Genomic DNA, 17202 nt, shown 5'->3' on the forward strand with positions numbered 1-17202 from the left:
AACTTTTTTTCCTGACTTGCAACACTTATGAAATTTACACTTGATTTTAACATTTTTTTTTTCTACCGATGCGAGAAGCATGACTAGTATATTAACTAGGGACTGTCTGTATCCGTATCTGTACTCAAATTGGGCAGGGTGGAAACCGGAAATGTACAGTCAGGGATCCAGAGTTCAGTTTTCCTGCAGTCTGTGTTATGATGATGATGACTATTATTATAAACAATTATAAAATAATAAATGCCTGTCCTTGGTCATAGTCAAGTGTGTTGTACTAGTGACTTCTAGTGGCCAGTGTAGACAACACTTCATCAATGTCTTGTATGGTCTTCAACTGTATTTGTATTGTAGTTCATTTAAAACATTTTTATGCAAAAAAACAAAAATATGTAACATTTGCTTAAATATGTGGTTTTTTTTTAGGAAGAATAGACCAGAGGCTGCACGGCAACTGAGTGGTTAGCATGCAGCCCTCACAGCTAGGACAACCGTGTTCAATTCCACCCTCAGCCATCTCTGTGTGGAATTTGTATGTTCTCCCCATGCATGCGTGGGTTTTCTCCGGGTACTCCATTTTCCTCCCACATTCCAAAAACATGCTAGGTTAATTGGCGACTCCAAATTGTCCATAGGTATGAATGTGAGTGTGAATGGTTGTTTGTCTATATGTGCCCTGTGATTGGCTGGCGACCAGTCCAGGGTGTACCCCGCCTCTCGCCCGAAGACAGCTGGGATAGGCTCCAGCACCCCCGCGACCTTCGTGAGGAAAAAGCGGTAGAAAATGAATGAATGAATTCCAAAAACATGCAAGGTTAATTGGCGACTCCAAATTGTCCATAGGTATGAATGTGAGTGTGAATGGTTGTTTGTCTATATGTGCCCTGTGATTGGCTGGCGACCAGTCCAGGGTGTACCCCACCTCTTGCGCATAGTCAGCTGGGATAGGCTCCAGCACCCCCTGCGACCCTTTTGAGGATAAGCGGCACAAAATGAATGAATAGACCAGAGTCAAACATTGAACCGTGATGGACTTTGCTGTACTTAGGAATCAACTGCAGAAATGCTGGTCAAAGATCCTCTATGCTGAGACACATTTGCACATCAAAGATGCTAAAAACTCAAAATATGCTAATCTATCTGAACAAAACATACTGTATCATCATTAGCTTTTGCATTATGGACACCTTTGGCTTACATTATATGATGGCAGTTCTCTGCTACTTTTAGGGATTTGTAATAAGACGTCACAGATTCCATGACAGGGACAGGAGTGTGGAGTCTGCTGCAAAAACACCTCTCACCAAATTTGCACTGAAATGGCTGAATTTTATTGTTTTGCAGACTCAATGGCAAACGCTATTCCAACCAAGTAGCTTCACTTCCACAGGGAAATGGTCACTGACAGCCATAGCCTGAGAAAAGGGATAAAGCATGTGTTATATTTTATCACTCATTACTGTAATATAGTGTACCTGTATTTCATAATCTTTACTTGTACATATTTTACATATATTTTACAAACAAAAATGTATGAATGGCAACAGGTACAAACATAGGTTAATTATTTACCTTTTGCTATCTAGTGGAAAAACATTCAATTTCTTTCCACTTTTTGCGGTTAATTAGTTCCAGACCTGACAGTGATAAGTGAATTTAGGAGAAAGTATGATCCAATATTGATAAATGAAAATATTTTCATCGTTAGTACACAGAAAACTTGTTCATGACTATTGAAATACTTTAACACAGGGGTCTCAAACACGCGGCCCGCGGGCCAAATATGGCCCGCAGGACACTAGTTTGAGGCCCCCACCTTGATATGAAAGTTTAATGTTAGTGCGGCCCACGCAAGTTTGATATGGATGCTGTATGGTATCATGTACTCAGAAATAATTATTACGTTTGATTTATGTTCATGTTAAAGGTTAAATAACTGTTAATAGTTATCCTCCATATCCGTGTGGAAGTGGTAAGTTTTTGGCTATTTAAGTTTAAAGGAAATAACTTGAAGGCTACCGTTTAGGTCGCTAGCTCTCTAGTTTGCGAGTTAGCATGTGTCTCAAGACCCTGCAGTTGCGCAATATGTTGTAAATAAAAAGAGTATAAATGTGACTATAGTCGTGTTTTGTCATGTCTACAGGGCTCTAATAATGCTTTGTTCATTTTAATCTGAAAAAAATAATTTGTCTACCCACCAACTATATGTGGTTTCTTAAGTTTTTATTATTTGCCGTTTTATTATTATTATTATATTTATTTATTACTGATTGATTGATTTTCTTTATTCTTGATTGTTTATTTATTTTTCATCTTATTTTGTGTAGAAAAATAAAAAGTAAGATATTTGAGAACTGGAATCTTTTATCAGAGCTTTTCTTGTAGAAAATCGAAACCAAAGCAAAGTTTATTCATTTTTCTGTTTTTAATAAATGCGTTTTTTTTTTGTTTTTTTTTTTGGAAAACCTGATGCGGCCCAGTCTCGCCCAGACCCTAGCTCCAGTGGCCCCCAAGTAAATTGAGTTTGAGACCCCTGCTTTAACACTAGCCCTCTAGACATGAAATAACACCCCGCTCGTCACTTTTACCGTCCTACTATTCTTTGTTTACAACACATTGTGCAAGCTACGGGATTACTGTAGAAACATGACAGACGGCTGCTGCAAGTATAGAAAACTATCAAGTGTTTAAAACAAAGTGAGGACGAAGGACAACCAAGCCCAAAACTTACCACTTCCACACGGAACAAGAGAAGAACCTCGTTAGCTAGTCCCCATGCAATATGGATGTCTCATAACATTACTGATACCTAGTGACCGGAATGCATATAACTTGTCCTTCAATATTTTTGGACTAATAACATACTATAGTCAACAATGAAACAGTGATCATCTATTAATTTATTGTTTTTTGAAAAACCATGATATTGTGAGGGAGAGATATTCGAACCATGATATAGCCAGGGACTAAACTAATGAATAAATGATTGCTGTGTCATGGTTGCCAATGGCCTATTGTTAGCCAAAAAATATTTAAAGACAAGTTATATCGAGTATTCTGGCCACAAGGTGTCAGTAATGTTAGATTGATGAAACATGACATTATATTACATTATCTTCAGACTGCTTGTAGTCAGCCATGACATGTCCGAAAAAAAGATCTCCCGTTCCGTGTGGAAGTGGTACTTTTTGGCTTCTTTCATTGTCCTTCATCACACCGTTTAAAACACTTAACATCTTAAGCTTCAAATAAGTAAATTAGAGAGTCTAACTAGTTAGCTTGGTAGCTTGCTATGCATCGCAGTGTTCCTGTAGCATGCATGGGTTTTCTCCGGGTACTCCGGTTTCCTCCCACATTCCAAAAACATGCTAGGTTAATTGGTGACTCCAAATTGTCCATAGGTATGAATGTGAGTGTGAATGGTTGTTTGTCTATATGTGCCCTGTGATTGGCTGGCGACCAGTCCAGGGTGTACCCCGCCCAAAGACAGCTGGGATAGGCTCCAGCACCTCCACGACCCTTGTGAGGATAAGCAGTCGAAAATGAATGAATGAATAAAAGTTGACTATAGGGGTGTTATTTCATGTCAGCAGGGCTCTAACAATGTTAAAATGTATTTAGAAAGTCATAAACAGTCATCCATTGAAACAGTTATCCCTTTTTTTTGTGATTGGTTCCAGACCTGACTGAGATAAGTGTATCGATTGGCTGACCCTTTCGTGTGCAGAAGCGTAGATAACATTTTTACCATACTGTAGCTGAGTTTCATGTCCATCATGTAGTCGTATACTCCAGCACTGTGGTGCAGTACTCCTTTCATCATGTCATCAGTCACCACTATCCTAAAAACACACAACACACAATACAGGAGCTGAAAACAATTGTAATCATGCTCATTTTTTTAGAAAATTTTGTGAAAATTTTTTGTCTCCCTAAAATCAGTAGTACAAATATTTTACAGTCAGCAAAAGATCAGTAAGAAAAAGGTTTTTGTGTGTTTGCCTAAAATCTTTCTCCTGTGTTTTATTGTGACTATAATCATGACCTTGACTTTCTGCTTTAAAATTTTCTTATCGTAACTTAAATAGAGCGGCACGGCGGTCAAGTGGTTAGCGCGCAGACCTCACAGCTAGGAGACCAGGGTTCAATTCCACCCTCGGCCATCTCTGTGTGGAGTTTGCATGTTCCCCCCCATGCATGCGTGGGTTTTCTCCGGGTACTCCGGTTTCCTCCCACATTCCAAAAACATGCTAGGTTAATTGGCGACTCCAAATTGTCCATAGGTATGAATGTGAGTGTGAATGGTTGTTTGTCTATATGTGCCCTGTGATTGGCTGGCGACCAGTCCAGGGTGTACCCCGCCTCTTGCCCAAAGACAGCTGGGATAGGCTCCAGCACCCCCGCGACCCTCGTGAGGAAAAGCGGTAGAGAATGAATGAATGAACTTCAATAGAGTGGTTTGATGACGCTATTTGCAGGGGGGAAAAGACTGTTGCAGAGATGACTCCACCAGAGGTCACTGTTTCACAAGTCACTCAACATTTTCCAGCAGGAAGACACTATGTGTAAGTGCATATTTTGTAAGTATAACACTGCATATTTGCATGCTAGTAATGTCTCTTAATGTGTAAAACTTCATTGAAACTGTTTAATAACTCAAGGAGACATATTTATAGGGTTTAGAGCAGGGGTCTCAAACACGCGGCCCACGGGCCAAATGTGGCCCGCAGGACACTAGTTTAAGGCCCCCGCCTTGATATGAAAGTTTAATGTTAATGCAGCCAGCGCAAGTTTGATATGGAAGCTGAAGGCTACCGTTTCGGTCGCTAGCTCTCTAGTTTGCGAGTTAGCATGTGTCTCAAGATATGTTGTAAATAAAAAAAGTATAAATGTGACTATAGTCGTGTTTTTTTTTTTTTTGGAAAACCTGATGCGGCCCAGCCTTGCCCAGACCCTAGCTCCAGTGGCCCCCAGGTAAATTGAGTTTGAGACCCCTGGTTTAGAGAATTGATTTTAGGGTTTAATTTGTTATGCCTTCTGTATTTACTTCATTAATATCAGATTACAATATATACATTGTCGCCCATCACTACTATTTACCTGTCATATGCACAATTAGTGTGAGAGACGGTGGTGTCAGCCTCATTAGGGATCAGCCAACGGAAGCTCTTGTCCGTGAAGAGGCGGATGTGATCCCACTCTGCCACTGTGATGAAGCTGCAGTCTGTGTTGAAGTCTCCCAGAAGAATGATATCCTGGAGGGCAAGCGTATGGGAGTCCCTCACAATACTTCCTGACGTACGTACGTACACGCTCATTGAAATTTACATTGGTGTTCCATCTGGAGCGGACGTCGGTCACCACATCGTAAAGTTCGTCCACTTCCTGCACAGCGTAGTCAGGAGAAGTGTGTTGTGGGATCAGAACAAAGTTGTTCACAGCTGCAAAACAATAGAATGATGACAGACATGATGAGACACTGTGCAATGTTAACATTGTTGTTACATGGTGTGGACCCAATATTTCTTAATATTTTTTAGTATGTTTTCTTTCATTTATAGGCATTTTCACCAGAGACCACATCTGATTCATGCTAAGTCTGTAGTACTTTATAAATATGTGACAATACATTTACAGAAAACATGACTAGTCACTAAGGGTCAGCAATGCTACTGCAATGTTCCATGAGTCTCACAATCACCTCACACCAGGCACAATGATCCCGAAAAAAACACAAGCTACTATCCCATGGTAATATGAAACTCAATTCTAAACGCTTGATGTCACTTCCTGTCTGCTACTCACTCTGCTCCCCTAGGGAACACATTTTATAGCAACACACATGAGCCTGAGTCTTATTTGTGCTTTAAATGGTTTGTTTAGTCTACTGTATTGAGTAATGCACATGTAAATGTAACTATAGGGGTGTTATTTTATGTTAAGAGGGCTCTAATAATGTTAAAAACTTTACCTACAAGGTCATAGACAGATGCGAAAATTTATAAATATGGACTCCTACTTGATGAAAATTCACTTATGACAGTAAAATCTGGAACTAATTAACCACTATAAATGAAAGATTACCCAACAAGATCTTCCTGCTAGCTGGACGTTGACGTTCTTGTTAGATTTTAGATCAACAATTGCAATAAAAGCAACTGTTGTAATTAGGGATGTCCGGTGTTGGTGTTTTTGCTGTAAACAAACATGCGGCCCGCGGGCCAAATGTGGCCCGCAGGACACTAGTTTGAGGCCCCCGCCTTGATATGAAAGTTTAATGTTAGTGCAGCTCGCGCAAGTTTGATATGGATGCTGTATGGTATCATGTACCCAGAAAAAATTATTATGTTTGATTAATGTTCATGTTAAAGGTTAAATAACTGTTAATAGTTATCCTCCCTACCCGTGTGGAAGTGGTAAGTTTTTGGCTATTTAAGTTTAAAGGAAATAACTTGAAGGCTACCGTTTAGGTCGCTAGCTCTCTAGTTTGAGAGTTAGCATGTGTCTCAAGACCCTGCAGTTGCGCAATATGTTGTAAATAAAAAGAGTATAAATGTGACTATAGTCGTGTTTTGTCATGTCTACAGGGCTCTAATATGCTTTGTTCATTTTAATCTGAAAAAAATAATTTGTCTACCCACCAACTATATGTGGTTTCTTAAGTTTTTATTATTTGCCGTTTTATTATTATTATTATTATATTTATTTATTACTGATTGATTGATTTTCCTTATTCTTGATTTGTTTATTTATTTTTCATCTTATGAAAAATAAAAATTAAGATATTTGAGAACAGTGGAATGTTTTATCAGAGCTTTTATTGTAGAAAATCGGAAGCAAAGCACTGAAAAAGTTTGTATATTTTTCTGTTTTTAATAAATGCGTTTTGTTTTTTTTTTGAAAACCTGATGCGGCCCAGCCTTGCCCAGACCCTAGCTCCAGTGGCCCCCAGGTAAATTGAGTTTGAGACCCCTGCTGTAAACCAATTTACCAATATTGTCCAGCTCTCAATTTCCGATACCGATATGTGTAACATGACATACTGTATCTCCTGTGTTGTATACAGTATTTTTAACATATACGTAAAATCTGATACCAATATCGACTGATATCACATTTTTATTCAATATCAATTATTCCAGAGCCTACCAGTATCGTTGGAGGTGAACATGACAACAAAGGGCTCTCTGATGAAGGTATCTGTCCCACAGGGCTCACATCCATCATCGTAAGTGTAGCTTTTGGCCACAGATACTATCTGCTCCCTGGAAAGAAATAACAACATATTGTAGCAACATTATATGTTGACTGATTCCTCAAGAATTTCCTCAAAAGCCTTTTACAGGAGATCTCCTTCTCCATATTTAACATTGTCTAAACTCAGGCGGCTGCCTAGATTAGATCCAGCCTTGACCACGACACCCCAGCTAATGATAGCGATTTGGCAAAGTTTAGCTCATAACATTGGGAACATGACTGAAAATTGGTGATCACTACTCTGAATGCCTTAGTGTTTGTGTGTGTGTGTCATTTCCAAGCATACTAGATGGACTAAAATACTAATACAGTTTAAGGCAATACAAGATGTTGATGAACTGTACTACACTGGCCACTAGGTGTCACTATTAAATCACAGTAGACTCGATCGGCAACAGTGTTATTATAATAAATATTGCTGTAGGTACAATAATATAGTAATAATAACAATAGTCATCATCATAATAATATGGGCTACTGTTGTGGCCACTTCCTGTCCAGACATCCAGACTACGAAGAAGAAGAAACAAGCATGTGAGTCTATGTCTTTATGTCTTAAATTCCTTGTTTTCTCTTATTATATCTACTATATTGAGTAATATGAGTGGAAAGGTGACTATAGGGGTGTTATTTCTTGTATAGAGGGCTCTAATAATGGGAAATATTCATTCATTCATTTTCTACCGCTTATCCTCACAAGGGTCGAGGGGGTACTGGAGCCTATCCCAGCTGTTTTCGGGCCAGGGTACACCCTGGACTGGTCGCCAGCCAATCACAGGGCACATATAGACAAACAACCATTCACACTCACATTCATACCTATGGACAATTTGGAGTCGCCAATTAACCTAGCATGTTTTTTGAATGTGGGAGGAAACCCACGCATGCACGGGGAGAACATGCAAACTCCACACATAGATGGCCGACGGGGGAATTGAACCCAGGTCTCCCAGGTCTCTGCGTGCTAACCACTCGCCCGCCGTGCAGCCCATGGTAAATATTGTCTTTTCATAAACAGGTTTTCTATGCTCTAACCACAAAAAAATATTATCTTTATTAATACTGAAGAAAATTCACTTATGGCGGTTGGGTCTGAAACCAAGTTTTTGCAATAAATTAGGGATTACCGTATATCAGACAAGTTATCTTGGCTGGATGGCAAAAAAAATTAAATCTCAAACTAGTGTCATACAGCAGTTTTCATTACAAATTCCAAAAAATAAGGATACAAATTCAGACTATGAAATGTATAAATGTAAACCATGTGATGTAACATGTCTGAAACAAATAAGCTGTACTATAATGTATTGTGAGTGTGCACCTGTACAGGAAGAGGTATCTCTCCTTATAAGAACTCCGACCAAGAGGCTCACTGACAATGTGCTTGTACCTAAATTGAGGAGAACCTCTGGAAAAACATCCACAATATGAATTAGTGAGCATATGAATGCCATTGTCATAAAAATCACTGTATAGGCTATGATGCAGCTTAACTTGTTGACATGCTGCATGAGTTTTTTGGTGGCTGAGAGATCATTGTCTCTGACTTCCTGGATCAGAATGATGTCATAGCGGTGGACAATCTGCAACAAGCATCAAAACAAAACATAAACATCACCATGTTATTTTGAACGCTGCAAACCATCCATTCATTTTCTATGCCGCTTATCCTCATTAGTGGTCACGGGTATGCTAAATCCTACCTTTCTGATGATGTTCATCAAGGTTGTGTTGGAAGCTTTCTTGTCCCCATATGACTTTATATTGAAGGCCCCCAGCAGCAAAGATGTAGACAGATGCAGCAGGGCCACAAGGACACCCAAAGTACACACCAAACGCATCCTAAAAGTCACTGAGAAGTCAGACGTTGGTAAAAAATTAAAAAAGAAGGAATGATTTGCTTGAATGAATCTTTGTGTATGCTGTGGGAGGGAGAAGTGAAAGTAACACCTGCACTCCTAACAACACGGAACTCATTTCTGTTGCTGTTATATATAAATATGTAAATGTAAAATATCCAAATTATGATATCAAAATCCTAATTATTAGATACAAAATAAAAATAATGAGATAAAAAGTCGAAATCATTAGATAAAATTGCAAAATTATTATATAAAAATCCTAATTGTGAGATTAAAAAAATAAATGATGAGATAAAAATCCTAATTATGAGATAAAAATAAAAATTATGAGATAAAAAGTCAAAATTATTAGATAAAATGTCCAAATTACGATATAAAAATCCTAATTATGAGATAAAAAATTAAAATGATGAGATAACAATACTAATTATGAGATTAAAAAATGTAGATTAATAAAGTAAATCAGGCAATGACCATAATTTTGACTTTTTCTCTCATAATTACAACTTTATATGTTTTTCTCATAATTTCAATTAATTTTCTCATAATTATGATTTACAATTGAGATTTTCTTTTCATGGTGGAGACAGGCTTCCATACAACTGTGTTCTTCATGTTTTGTTTTGTTTTTAAAACACAAAATATGCTTGTTAGCAGCTTGCTAATACTGTAAGTACAGGTATGTACTCTGCAATAATTACAATACTCAGCAACAACAAACTACTTTAAAACACTGTGGTAGATGAGAATGAAATAAAACATTAGCCCGACCTGATCCACAAAGCCAGGGTGGGGATGAAGAAGACTTCTGGAACAGGACCACCGATAGTGTCTGTGAAAAAGGCATTTATTTGTCCACAGGGTCATGTGACATGTGACCATGCTGGCCAGGAGTGACGATAGGTTGGGTGTTGTTGTTATGGATGGGCTACATGGTGTATGGTATATTCAACATCTAGTAGATATATTTCATATCATTCATTCATTTTCTATTTCAACTTCATGCTTATTTTTTCCTGATAATAGGCTAACGATAAATGGATGCTATTTATAAATGGCCCAGTAGTGGGAAGAGCAACAGATGCCATAAATACTCGATAAGAGAGTTTATTTAAGGAACCAAGCCAGAATGTAATAATCTACCGCTTAGTTAACTGAAGTGTTGTTCATGTTTTTTTTATCAGACTTTTAATGACAAATACAGAAATCACAAAGGCACCATGTGCAAAAAAAGGCCCTGTGAAGTTTTCTATGTTAGTGTCCAAACTTGATATGTAATACGTGATATTAGTTTGTATGTACCATTTTGCTGTATTTTTTGTTTCATTTAATGTCTCCAACATTCCATGGTCCAATAACACACGAAAAACATTGTGTGCTGTGGTTCTTCAAAGGGGGGTGATGAATCTATACATTCATTAGCCATTAGAGGGCAGTATCAAAAACGCTGTCGACAAAAAAAACCCTCTGTTGTGTGACGTCACGAGCGTGGCTTCCCTAAACAGGAAGAAAACATCCGCTCGAGAGCTCCGACTAGTGACTAGCTTAGTTTAGCTTCGCTCGAGTGTCGACACCAGTAATGAGAACAAAAAGTGAACGTGTGCTTAACCATGCTGTGTCCAGAGTAGATTTATAACCAAAGAATATAAATCTCCTTGACTTTCCTTCGGTCTGAGAGTTGACAACAGGTATGAACACGTTAGCTTAGCCTAAACGTTAGCTGTCGTTAGCTAGCGTCAAAGCTGGCTATCTCTTTGAAACCCGGCTTTAATGATTCATCTGAAGTTGAAAGACTAAGATTGTGAACGTGTTTGTATAATTCGCGATTGAGTGAAATATTACAATATTATAAGGCAGACATTGCTGTCAATTGACAATTGTCGTGGTTTGGAATATGACCTTTATGACAAGTAAACATTAATGATCTGTATTTGGATTTTTCCAAACTGTTCTTAGAACTGTCGTTGCGGTGTGCTTTTGTGCTATTGCAGAGTAAGCGTAGTTTATGTAAAAATAACTGATGTTTTTGTAAGATGATTGCTACCAAATGGCAGCAATATATTTAATATATTTTGTTTTGTTAATTGAACACGTGATGCCACGTATAGTATAGGTGAATTTTATTTTGCATGCCTGTAATTTCTCTATAGATATTTGCCTTACGTGTAATGGAACCTGATATTCTGTCGGATAATAAAATAATAATAATAATAATAATACATTTTATTTGTATAGCGCTTTTCAAAATACTCAGACACTTTACAGAAGAATGGAGTTGAATAAAGCAAGTAAACAGAGTAGAAGACACACCAAAATACATTCATTCGTTAATACACAGTTGAGTAATATATATATGTAACATATATATGTGTGTGTGTGTATCTGTTTAGTTGCTTCTTTGACTTGTAAAAATCTGATTGAAGTTGATCATATTCTATATTCAGCTGTTCCAAAAATGTGAATCACGATTTTCTTGCTTAGAATTATCGTCACAATTCTCTGGGATGATCTTTGCTTGATTTGGTTTGAAAATAATCACACTTTTAAAATTATTATTATCTTTATTAACAGTCATTGTCTGTTCTGTTGGCAATTCCTTGACAAAAATAGCAGTGTTTGTGAAATCGTTTTTTTTTTTTGTGCCTGAGTAGATCATTGTTTCCAGACTGCTCTGTATCGGTCCCCACAGGTGTGAATGAGTGACGTGGTGCCTCCCACAGCTCTCAGTGAAGTCCAGCTCCGGTTCTTGTGCCACGATGACATAGAGAGCGTGAAACTGCTCTGTGGTGATTGGTTCCCAATTGAGTAAGAATCTTGTTATTTACTATGCAGCATGTTTATAAAACCAGACCCCAGTCCTACGTTGTTTGCATTTGACATTTTTCAGGTTTAGTTGATGAATATCTTGACCTGTGACCCCCCCTCCTCCAGGTACCCAGACTCATGGTACCAGGACATCACCTCAAACAAGAAGTTTTTCTCTCTCGCCGCCACCTTCAGAGGAGGCATTGTGGGAATGATCGTGGCCGAGATCAAAAGTCGGACCAAAGTGCATAAAGAGGTAAAGACTACAATTTTTTTTAAGTGCGTCATTTCCGGTATGTTGCCTTTCCTGTTGCCTCCCACTCTCAGAACAACACTGCCCCCACCGTTCTGGCAGGGAATTGCAAGCCATGCTCTCAGCCCTCCACAGAGCTACAAGCATAATGAAACCTTTGTTGACGAATCAACTGCCAACAATGTGTTAAGCCCCACCCTCCATAAATATACCATACCATACAGTGTTTCTTACAGCACTGCAGTACGTCTATCTCATTGGAGGCGTATGACAACACTGTCTCATTTGCACAAAGCCAGTGATAGACATGCATGCATATATATTCATTTAATAATGTTTCCTGGGCTCCATGTAAGTGTATCTAATATATTACTTTATTGATGAACACAGGCGCTGCAATGCACGACCAAGTCAGTTGTGATAGCTTTGTCTGTAGCAGCCTTTGAATGTGTTATGATGCCATCTACTGTACGCCATTGCAACAACAAGCTCCATTCAGGCAGTCTCATTATGCGTCCAAAAGCGAGGGCAATCAGGAAGCACCAAATTTATTAAAACATGTATGCATGGGAAACACTGGAGCGTGTAACTAATCATCAGTGCCTACTTACCGTACTAATCTACATAAAATAACTTAAAATGCAGACGGTTGCATGCTTTAATCTGTGTCTCAGTACACTGCTTCCATTAAATATGTTGTATTTATTATGTATTCACTTTAACAGAGATGGATTGCAGTATCATTTTTTTAATGCCAGTTTAATATGTTTGTGTGTGTGTGTGTGTGTGTGTGTGTGTGTGTGTGTGTCAGGATGGAGATATTCTTGCCTCCAGTTTTCCTGTGGACACACAGGTAGCCTACATCCTCAGCCTGGGAGTGGTCAAAGAGTTCAGGAAACACGGCATAGGTACTGTTCACGATCCTAAAGATGTATTTATACGTCTTTTATGTTGTTTTTTTTTTTCATGGGAGCAAAAATAGGTGTTGACGCAAGTGGACAATTGAGGAGATCATGTTTAGTGCCGTTATAAGCCGTCCAGAAGGTGGCAGAAGTGCATTTCCTAAGAGGATGTAGCATTTTCCATGTATTAACCAAGAGGATGTCTTTTGAGAGTTAATAATATCGTAATTGTCACATGTCACCATTCAGGCTCCTTACTGCTGGACAGTCTGAAGGAGCACATCTCCACGACAGCTCAGGACCATTGTAAGGCGATATACCTGCACGTTCTCACCACCAACAACACTGCCATCCACTTCTACGAGAACAGGGACTTTAAGCAACACCACTACCTGCCCTACTACTACTCCATACGCGGCGTCCTCAAAGATGGATTCACATATGTCCTCTACATCAACGGGGGTCATCCACCTTGGACAATATTATATCCTTTTATGAGCAAGGGCGACGTTACCACCAAAAGTATTTGTAGTTTACTCGCAACACGAAAGTTTACAGGCGTTTCACATGTTATGCAGCTAAATTCCATTCTATTTTTAAACCACCCATGATAGAGTCCATCTTATTTTAAAGCTTTTGAAAGGAGTTGCTATAGCCGCCTCGGGCGTACACCTGTCACCCTCACATATTTCCTGGGAAACTCCCCTTTTTCCTGGCACCCTCCCATTTTAATAGTTTCCTGTATTTTAACTTTCTTGGGGGAAACAAACATGGTAGGAAGACCAAAATGTCCCTAATTTTCCTGGAAATGTCCCTTATTTTCAAATGCAAATGTTTAAGTTGCTGCTAGTGTCATGGAATGACCACATTTTAAAAATGTGGATTACCGTATTTTCTGGACTATAAATCACTCCGGAGTATCAATCGCACTGGACTACATGTCACATTTGCATAGCAAGAACCATACCTGGGACCCAGTGAGTCCAACAAGCAAGTTTAGCAAGTTCACCAAGCTCCCGATCTCATTCCCCATCACTGAATCCATTGAATTCTTCATCCGCAGTGTTGCTACCCTAGAGCGCCAACTCGCTGCTATTGATGGGAATGTTCACTCTTTGATTTGTGACAATATGAAGTAACATTTACAAAGATGTTATACTCTATTTTCATATTTAAATTGCACCTAATTGAACCAGCCAAACTATGGAAAGAAAACAGTGACTTATAGGCCATAAAATACGGTAAAAACAAGGGTGTTTCTCAAAATTGAAATACTTGTTACATGACATACTGATGAAGTTAGCACCAAAAGTATTTGTAGTTTCACAAGCTCAACCTCAATACGCTGGTTTTACTTGGGTTTTTCCTAAAAATTTTAAGCAATGAATGTGCATGGATTGTTTGCAAATAACTTTTTCCTTGACGCTGCGTTTCACTGACTATATCCAGCACATAGGTTCAACCTTAGCCAGCCTGAGCCCATGCTCCATTCCGCAGAGGCTGTACCGACAGGCCCAGTCTCTGCTGCGATCGCTGTTACCGTGGTCCAACATCGCCTCCAAGACCGGCATACAGTACAGCCGAACAATGTGACACAATAATCTCCAGGTTTGTATCTCTTCATGCATCACCTCCATTGTTATTTTCCTGTGTGTAGAGCTGCATACATTCTCACATTCTCACAACTGGATACTTCCAATTTTTTAATGTTCGTACAATATAATAATTAATGTATTTATGCATGTAATTTTCATGGATGAATGTAACTAGAAAAAAATGAATTGTTGACATAAATTTGAGTTGCTCTGTGGCTTTTGACTGTAGAGTCAAGGCAAGGTGTAAGCCAGGGGTGGGCAAATATTTTGACTCGTGGGCTGCATTGACTTAACAAAATTGTCCATTGGGCCAGAACATATATTTAACACACACACACACACACACACTATTTTATGCTTATAATTTTCCTTGAATTATTTGTTTAATTTTATCTGTAAAAGTGTTATACTATCAGCTGTATGTTCTCATGTCCCTTTTTTCAGGAGCACTATAAACATCAGACCAAATTATTCATTCATTTATTCATTTTCTACCGCTTTTCCTCACGAGGGTCACAGGGGTGCTGGAGCCTATCCCAGCTGTCTTTGGGCGAGAGGCGGGGTACACCCTGGACTGGTCGCCAGCCAATCACTGGGCACATATAGACAATTAACCATTCACACTCACATTCATACCTATGGACAATTTGGAGTCACCAATTAACCTAGCATGTTTTTGGAATGTGGGAGGAAACCGGAGTACCCCGAGAAAACCCATGCATGCACGGGGAGAACATGCAAACTCCACACAGAGATGGCCGAGGGTGGAATTGAACACTGGTCTGCGTGCTAATCACTCGCCCACCGTGCAGCCCCCAGACCAAATCAAACTATGTAATTTAATTTTACTGTTTTGTTTTGTTTTTTTTTACTAAATAAGACATCCGACTTGCAAACTTGTGACTTGGAAAGCAACTGGCGGGCCGGATTCAAACACTTGGTGGGCCTAATGAGGCCCCCGGGCCGTAGTTTTTTCACCCCTGGCATAAGCTGTTCAGTACCAGCCCATTGTCTGCACCTCAGGTGGAATCGGAGGCAGATCCTGCGTTTCCCACACAGACATTTTGCATGACTGTGGGATCTCTTGAGACAAAATGGCGGTGTCACCGGACCCAGCTTCTCATGTTTTCTCTCCTTTTTTCTTTCAGGAGTAAGAAGATTTCAGTTTGTCGTCAGTCTTCCCTTGTGTCCACCAGGATGCACATCCTCAGCATGCTGTGTAGGACACAGAACCTTTCCACTATCCGCATATTACTCCTCATTCAATGCATGTTTAACACACACCTGCACACAAACACATCTGGGTTTGTTGCTCCGTGCATGTCGCTGAACATGGTGGTTGCACTGCATCATGATCCCAAGTGCAATGTTGACAATACAGCGTGATTTGGGAGGAACCACTGGGGTTTGTGGTGTGGCATTAGTTATCACATCTATCCCGTCAATACTACACAATTCCATAATTTCGACGTAGTGTGTTTTTAGCCAGTCATACCAAAGCTGAGGAGTTTCTGATATTAGGTCAGAGAAGCAGATTTTGGTTTGACGGGATGGAAACATCGGAAAAGTCAAACAGTACAAACCTTGCCTGTATTTCTGCCTTGCTTCATCCAATTCACCACTGTCTTGTATGTCTGCTGTTGGTATATTATATATACTAAGGTAATAGATTTCATATTTAATGTACAGTATGTCTTATATTGCTGCTGCCCATTTGGAATAACCTCCCCTTTCCCTTCTTGACTGGATAGAATGTGACGTATGGACCCAAGAACAAATAGCATTGGACTGTGAATCTAGCAATGCTTTTAATTATAAAAAGGCTTGTAGTGTAGAATAGAGTTAGTAATTTATTGGGAACAACAGAACACAATTATTTTAATTTTAAAAAGTTGTTCTCTTTTGACAACTGAAGAATTTGGATTTTTTTTGTGTGTGTGTGTGTGCAATATCTAAATGTACTGTATTTGTGACCTTAGCACCGACACGGATGAACACATTTTAGCTTCTTGTTATTACTCGCAACACAAAAAGTTTACAGGCGTTTCACATGTTATGCAGCTAAATTCCATTCTATTTTTAAACCGCCTATGATAGAATCCATCTTATTTTAAAACTTTTAGAAGGAGTTGCTATAGCCGCGTCAGGCATACACCTGTCAACCCTCACGTATTTCCTGGGAAACTCCCCTTTTTCCTGGCACCCTCCTATTTTAATAGTTTCCTGTATTTTAACTTTCTGGGGGGGGGGGGGGGGGGATATGGTAGGAACACCAAAATGTCCCTAATTTTCCTGGAAATGTCCCTTATTTACAAATGCAAATGTTTAAGTTGCTGCTAGTGTCATGGAATGACCACATTTTAAAAATGTGGATTACCGTATTTTCTGGACTATAAATCACTCCGGAGTATCAATCGCACTGGACTACATGTCACATTTGCATAGCAAGAAGCATACCTGGGACCCAGTGAGTCCAACAAGCAAGTTTAGCAAATTCACCAAGCTCCCGATCTCATTCCCCATCACTGAAT

The 17202-nt window shown here is 39.1% G+C and overlaps 2 protein-coding genes across 2 annotated transcripts; one reads left to right on the top strand and one right to left on the bottom strand.

Moving 5' to 3' along the window:
- Nucleotides 1–1189: 1189 nt before the first annotated feature.
- On the bottom strand, nucleotides 1190–9922 carry dnase1 (deoxyribonuclease I). Its single transcript, XM_058050131.2, has 9 exons — nucleotides 9888–9922; nucleotides 8958–9096; nucleotides 8749–8837; nucleotides 8576–8662; nucleotides 7147–7262; nucleotides 5326–5438; nucleotides 5098–5252; nucleotides 3746–3839; nucleotides 1190–1412 (listed from the first exon to the last, which is right to left on the bottom strand). Exons 2-9 carry the CDS (start codon nucleotides 9093–9095, stop codon nucleotides 1344–1346), a joined length of 861 nt encoding a protein of 286 aa, XP_057906114.2. The 5' UTR covers nucleotide 9096; nucleotides 9888–9922; the 3' UTR covers nucleotides 1190–1343.
- A 687-nt stretch (nucleotides 9923–10609) lies between these two features.
- Nucleotides 10610–16922, top strand: naa60 (N-alpha-acetyltransferase 60, NatF catalytic subunit). Its single transcript, XM_058050132.2, has 7 exons — nucleotides 10610–10804; nucleotides 11806–11921; nucleotides 12048–12177; nucleotides 12986–13082; nucleotides 13326–13560; nucleotides 14513–14684; nucleotides 15820–16922. Exons 2-6 carry the CDS (start codon nucleotides 11812–11814, stop codon nucleotides 14667–14669), a joined length of 729 nt encoding a protein of 242 aa, XP_057906115.1. The 5' UTR covers nucleotides 10610–10804; nucleotides 11806–11811; the 3' UTR covers nucleotides 14670–14684; nucleotides 15820–16922.
- The last annotated feature ends 280 nt before the right edge of the window (nucleotides 16923–17202 follow it).

The sequence above is a fragment of the Doryrhamphus excisus genome, linkage group LG16 (assembly GCF_037039965.1).
Source record: "Doryrhamphus excisus strain RoL-2023G ecotype Guam linkage group LG16, RoL_Dexc_Guam_v1.1, whole genome shotgun sequence".
NCBI classification, from domain to species: domain Eukaryota; kingdom Metazoa; phylum Chordata; class Actinopteri; order Syngnathiformes; family Syngnathidae; genus Doryrhamphus; species Doryrhamphus excisus.

Excerpts from the sequence above, each read along its gene's own strand:
- dnase1 (XM_058050131.2), bottom strand. The coding sequence starts at position 9,095 with ATGCGTTTGGTGTGTACTTTGGGTGTCCTTGTGGCCCTGCTGCATCTG. Across the intron at positions 3,840-5,097 it reads ACTAATTGTGCATATGACAG|GATAGTGGTGACTGATGACA; the intron begins GTAAATAGTAGT and ends GTGTGTTTTTAG. Across the intron at positions 1,413-3,745 it reads TGAAACTCAGCTACAGTATG|GCTATGGCTGTCAGTGACCA; the intron begins GTAAAAATGTTA and ends CCCTTTTCTCAG.
- naa60 (XM_058050132.2), top strand. The coding sequence starts at position 11,812 with ATGAGTGACGTGGTGCCTCCCACAGCTCTCAGTGAAGTCCAGCTCCGG. Across the intron at positions 12,178-12,985 it reads GGACCAAAGTGCATAAAGAG|GATGGAGATATTCTTGCCTC; the intron begins GTAAAGACTACA and ends TGTGTGTGTCAG. Across the intron at positions 13,083-13,325 it reads GTTCAGGAAACACGGCATAG|GCTCCTTACTGCTGGACAGT; the intron begins GTACTGTTCACG and ends GTCACCATTCAG.